The following is a 6128-nucleotide window of genomic DNA, read 5'->3' on the forward strand; positions in this document are numbered from 1 at the left end:
CGTTGTGGGGCGGCGGGAGCGGCGGCGGCCGGAGCGGCCCCGGGGGGGTCGGGACGGGACCGGACCGGACGAGGCCGGAGCGGCCCCGGGGGGGTCGGGACGGGACCGGACCGGACGAGGCCGGAGCCCCCGGAGCCGCCGGCAGCGCGGGATGGGCGACAGCGATCGCGGTCAGCGGGGAGCGGGGGGTTGGGGGGGCTCAGCCTATTGACTGGGGGGGCTGAGGTGGTTTTTGGGGTCCTGAGGTGATTTTGGGGGGACGGGGGCAGAAGGGGCCCTGGGGGGGGGGGGTGTGGGTCTGGGGGGGATGTGGGGGGCTCGGGTTGGTGGTTTGGGGGGTCCTGGGGTGCCAAGGGGGTTTGGGGGGCACTGAGGGGCTGGGAGGGTGGGGGGTTTGGGGGGTCCTGGGGTTGTTGGGGGGGGCTGTGGGGACTTGAGGGGGATCCTGGGGTGAAGTTGGGGGTCAGGGGGTGAGTTTGGGCTCAGGGGATGGAGGGCAGGGGTGGACTTGGGGGCTCGGGATGAATTTGGGGGGCTCAGGGGGTGGATTGGTGGGTCAGGGATGGACTGAGGGGGCCGGGATGGATTGGGGGCTCGGGGTGGATTTGGGGGGGTCAGGATGAATTTGGGAGGTCGGGATGGATTGAGGGGGTCAGGGATGGATTTGGGCTCAGGGGGTGGATTTGGGGAGGTCGGGATGGATTTGGGGGGGGCTCAGGGGTCGGATTTGGGGTCCCTGACCCCCCCTCCCCCCCAGACTGCCGGAGCCCCGACAGCTCCTCCCTGAGCGCCTCCCCGCCCCCCCCGGAGCCGCCGCCCCCCCTGCCCCCGCCCCCGCTGCTGGGGGCGCCCATGGGGTCCCCCCTGCCCCCCCCCCCCGGCCTGGGCTCCCCCTTCCCCGTCATCAGCTCATCCATGGGCTCCCCGGGCGGGGGGGGGCTCCCCGCGACCCCCCCCATCGCCTACGGCCCCGTCAGCAGCCCCCAGGTGAGGGGGGGGGACAAAAATGGGGAGGGGGGGTCCCCCAAATGGGGGGAATGCAGATAAGGGGGGGGGGGGGCGTTCAGAAAGGGGAGGGATGGGGGAAAAGGGAGGGACCCCAAAAATGGGGGGATGCACGAAAGAGGAGAGGGTCAGAAGTGAGGGGGGGGAAGGGGAAAAGCGGGGTCCCCAAAAATGGGGGGGGTGCAGAAAATAGAAGGGAGCTTGGAAATGGGGGGGTGAGGAAAAGAGAGGGGTCCCCAAAAATGGGAGGAATGCAGAAAAGGGGGAGATGGGAGGGGAAGGGGGGGCAAGAAATTGTGTGGGGTGGGGGAAATGGGGGGATGGGTGACAAGGGGGGTCCCAAAACGGGGTTTGCGCCCCCAGATCAACTCCACGGTGACGCTCCCGGGGCTGCCCCCCCCCGTCAGCAGCTCTGACGACGTGAAGCCCCCGCTGGGGCTGCGCCCGGTCCCTTGTCACCCCCACGGGGCCACCGGGAAGCGGCTGTGCGCCATCTGCGGGGACCGGTCCTCGGGTAGGGGACACGGGGACATGGGAGGGACATGGGGACACGGCTGTGCACCATCTGCGGGGACCGGTCCTCGGGTAGGGGACACGGGGACACGGGGACATGGGAGGGACATGGGGACACGGCTGTGCGCCATCTGTGGGGACCGGTCCTCGGGTAGGGGACACGGGGACACGGGGACATGGGAGGGACATGGGGACACGGCTGTGCGCCATCTGTGGGGACCGGTCCTCGGGTAGGGGACACGGGGACATGGGGGGGACATGGGGACATGGCTGTGCGCCATCTGTGGGGACCCGTTCTCAGGTAGGGGACACGGGGACATGGGGGGGACATGGGGACACAGCTGTGCACCATCTGCGGGGGCCGGTTCTCAGGTAGGGGACATGGGGACACGGCTGTGTGCCATCTGTGGGGACCGGTCCTTGGGTACGGGGCATGGGGACGTGGGGGGGACACGGGGACATGGTGGGGACATGGGGAGTCACCTTGGGGACATCTTGGGGCCGCATTGAGAAGATTTTGGGGCCACTTTGAGAACATATTGGAGTCACTCTGATGACCCTTTGAGAACATTTTGAGGCCACTCTGAAAACCCTTTGGGAGCATTTTGGGGCCACTTTGAGAACGTTTTGGGGCCACCCTAAGGCTCCTTTGGGAGCATTTTGGGGCCACTTCGAGAACATTTTGGGGCCACCCTGAGGCCCCTTTGGGAACATTTTGGAGTCGCCCTGAGGCCCCTTTGGGAACATTTTGGGGCCACTTCGAGAACGTTTTGGGGCCACCCTGAGGACCCCCCACCGTGTCCCCGTGTCCAGGGAAGCACTACGGCGTGTACAGCTGCGAGGGCTGCAAGGGCTTCTTCAAGCGCACGATCCGCAAGGACCTGACCTACACGTGCCGCGACAACAAGGACTGCGTGGTGGACAAGCGCCAGCGCAACCGCTGCCAGTACTGCCGCTACCAGAAGTGCCTGGCCACCGGCATGAAGCGCGAGGGTAACTGGGAGCGCTGGGGTGACGTGTTACGGGTTCTCCAGGGCTCATCACAGAGCGTCGGGGGTTGGATTGACTTCCGAAGATCGTCTGTTCCGCAGCAGGAACGCCCAGATGAGGTTACACAGAACCAGGCGGGTTTGAATGTCTCCAGAGAAGGAGACTCCACAACCTCCCTGGGCAGCCTGGTCCAGGCTCTGTCCCCCTCATCATGGAAAAGCTTCTTCTCATATTTAAGCGGAACCTCCTGTGTTCCAGTTTACACCCGTTGCCAGTTGTCGCTTCCAACCTCCGACACGCTGTGATTCTGTGTAATGAATATATTGAGTCGTACAACGTTGCGCGTTGCAGCCGTCCAGGAGGAACGTCAGCGCGGGAAGGACAAGGACGGGGACGGTGACCTGGTGGCCAATGCCAACGAGGAGATGCCGGTGGAGAAGATCCTGGAGGCTGAGCTGGCGGTGGAGCAGAAGTCGGACCAAACGGTGGAGGGCGGCGGCGGCGGGGGCAGCTCGGTGGGTGGTTTTTTGGGGGGGTATGGAGGAGTTCTTGGGGGTTTTTGGGGTCACCACGCTGATGTGTCCCCCCCCAGCCCAATGACCCGGTGACCAACATCTGCCAGGCCGCCGACAAGCAGCTCTTCACGCTGGTGGAGTGGGCCAAGCGCATCCCCCATTTCTCACAGCTGCCCCTGGACGACCAAGTCATCCTGCTGCGGGCGGGTGAGCGGGGACATGGGGACAAGGGGGACATGAGGGTGTTGGGGGACATCAGGGACATGGGGACAGCAGGGGACATGGGGGTGTTGGGGGACATCAGGGACATGGGGACAGTGAGGGGAGGGGGACGTTGGAGATATCAGGAGACACGAGGGGGACATGGGGATGTCGGGGGATGTGGGGACGTCAGGGGACATGGGGGTGTGAGGGGACACGGGGACATTGGGGGACATGGGGACAGCGGGGGGACGGGGACATAGGGACAATGTGGGGGACATGGGGACGTTAAGGGATTTTGGAGACTCCTGGGGGGTGGGGGAGCCATGGAAGGGGGTTTTTGGGGGCTGCCTCATAGAAGGGTCAGTGGGGGGGTGGGGGGAATCTGCCCCATTGCGGGGGGGCAGATTTTGGGGTCCCTGTGCATGTTTCTGGGGACCCCCCCAGGATAGGAACAACAGGGACATTTGGGGTGTTGGGATGGGGGGTGTCAGCCCTATGGTGTGTGTGGGGCAGGGGGACCTGTGGGGCTCAGGGTGTCCTCGCAGATTTTGAGGGGCTGGGACGGGGTCTCAGGACCCCCTCCCTAGATTTTGGGGAGCTGGGGGGGGGGTCCTGACCCCCATTTCCCCCCCGCCAGGGGTGGTGTTTCCAGGGACATTTGGGCCATCCGCAGCCTGGGTTGGGGGGTGTGAGCCCCATGGCGCAGAGGGGTTGGATATGTGGGGCTGGGGGAGGGGTCTCAGGGTGTTCCCCCCATATTTTGGGGGGGTACTGACCCCTGTTTGGCCCCCCAGGCTGGAACGAGCTGCTCATCGCCTCCTTCTCGCACCGCTCCATCACGGTCAAGGACGGGATCCTCTTGGCCACCGGCCTCCACGTCCACCGCAACAGCGCCCACAGCGCGGGCGTGGGGGCCATTTTTGACAGGTGGGGGGTGAACCGGAGGGACTCGCGGCCTGGGGGGGTCCCCAAAACCCCGCTGACCCCCCCGGTGCCCCCACCCCGCAGGGTGCTGACCGAGCTGGTCTCCAAGATGCGCGACATGCGGATGGATAAGACGGAGCTGGGGTGTCTTCGCGCCATCATCCTCTTCAACCCAGGTACAGTGCTGCCAGAAGTGGGGGGGTTACGCGGTGGGGGGGTTACGCGGTGGGGGGCCCCCCCCATTCTAATTTGCCCCCCCCATTCTAATTTGCCCCCCCCCACTCTAATTTGCCCCCCCCCTCAATTTTGTCCCCTTCCCCCTAATTTTGTGCCCCCCAGACGCCAAAGGCCTCTCGAACCCCAGCGAGGTGGAGCTGCTGCGGGAGAAGGTTTATGCGTCGCTGGAGTCCTATTGCAAACAGAAATACCCCGAGCAGCAGGGCAGGTGGGTCTGGGGGGGCTCGGAGCTGGGGGTGCCACCCCCCCAACCCTAAATTCCCCCCCTGGGCCCCCCCCAGATTTGCCAAACTGCTGCTGCGCCTGCCAGCCCTTCGCTCCATCGGCCTCAAGTGCCTGGAGCATCTGTTCTTCTTCAAGCTCATTGGGGACACCCCCATCGACACCTTCCTCATGGAGATGCTGGAGGCTCCACACCAGCTCTCCTGAGACCCCCCCAAAACGGGCGGGGGGGTAACAGGGCCCCCCCGACCCCCCCTGAGGGATTTGGGGGGGGTCCCTGTGCGCCCTCTCCCTGTTTGGGACGTTGTATCATAACCCCCCGTCCTGGTGCTCATTACACCAGGGTGGCCCCCCCGGGGTGGGTTTTTTTGGGGGGGATGCAGCACCCTGAACCCCCAAACCAGTGCGGGCCGGGGGGGTCACCCCGTGTCCCCCCCATGTCCCCCCCACCACTCAGGCACCCGATAGCACTTTGAACCCCCCCCCACTATGCAGCAGGTACCCAGGGCGGGGGGAGGGGGGTGGGGGGGTCCCGCTGGGGAGCGGGGGGGGCTTTGTTTTTATTGTAGGTCCTACAGCCCCCCCCGACCCCCCCACTCGTGGTTTTATTCACCTTTGGCGTTTCCCACCCCCTCAAAAAAAGAAAAACCAACCCGGTCGCTTTGGATTTTAAGTGATTAAAGTTGCTGCTTCTCAGTCGCTTTGGGGCTTGTTTTGGGGGGAGGGCGCTGCAGGCAGCCCCCCCACACCACAGAGACCCCCCCACACCACAGGGGCCCCCCCGAACCCCAAAGCCCCGGGAGTGTCCCCTCTGTCCCCCCCCCGGCCGCCACCTCCACCCACCGCAGTGAGTTTTGGGTCAAATCTGCGGCTCCCAAAATAGCCACTGGGGGGGGGATGTGGAGCGGGGCCCCCCCTGACCCCCCCCGGCACACAGGGCCGCTCTGTCCCGCCTCAACGGGCCAGTGTCTGCGGCTGGGCCGGGGCCAGGGCTGCGGGGACGGGGGGGACAACGGGGCAGGGGGGGGACATTGGGATGGGGGGGACGTTGGGATGGGGGGGACACCAGAGCTGGGGGGCACACACACCCACACCCACTGCCGCCTGCCTGTCCCTGTGTCCTGTCTGTGTGTCCTGTCCCCAGGTCCTGCCTGTCCCTGTGTCCTACCTGTCACTGTCCCCGTGTCCTTCCTGGGTGGGGAGGGAGACAAGGGAGGGGAGAGGGGCTGGGGTGGGGACAGGGATGGGGACAGGGGACAAGGGAGGGGACCAGGGAATGGAGACAGGGAGGAGGGACTGGGACCAATCTTTGGGATGGGGACAAGGTTGCAGAGTGGGGACAAGGGCACAGGGGGGTCAGGAGATGGGGACAGGCATGGAGATGAGGGAGAGGGGTGTAGATTGGGGGTGGGACAGAGCGTGGGGACAGGGACACAGGGTGAGGGCAGGGTGGGGGCCGCGGGTCTGCGGACCGAGATTGGGCTTTTGGGGACGGGGGACCCGGTGGGGGAGACACCT

General features: G+C 65.8%; 1 protein-coding gene across 1 annotated transcript; it reads left to right on the forward strand.

Annotated features, from left to right (window-relative positions):
• The first annotated feature begins 5 nt into the window (after window positions 1–5).
• Window positions 6–5306, forward strand: RXRB (retinoid X receptor beta). The gene is made up of 10 exons (XM_065654802.1): window positions 6–170; window positions 758–987; window positions 1369–1519; window positions 2332–2511; window positions 2860–3023; window positions 3101–3230; window positions 4022–4154; window positions 4236–4327; window positions 4491–4596; window positions 4670–5306. Exons 1-10 carry the CDS (start codon window positions 152–154, stop codon window positions 4815–4817), a joined length of 1353 nt encoding a protein of 450 aa, XP_065510874.1. The 5' UTR covers window positions 6–151; the 3' UTR covers window positions 4818–5306.
• The last annotated feature ends 822 nt before the right edge of the window (window positions 5307–6128 follow it).

Source organism: Caloenas nicobarica, chromosome 35 (assembly GCF_036013445.1).
Source record: "Caloenas nicobarica isolate bCalNic1 chromosome 35, bCalNic1.hap1, whole genome shotgun sequence".
Lineage (NCBI taxonomy): Eukaryota > Metazoa > Chordata > Aves > Columbiformes > Columbidae > Caloenas > Caloenas nicobarica.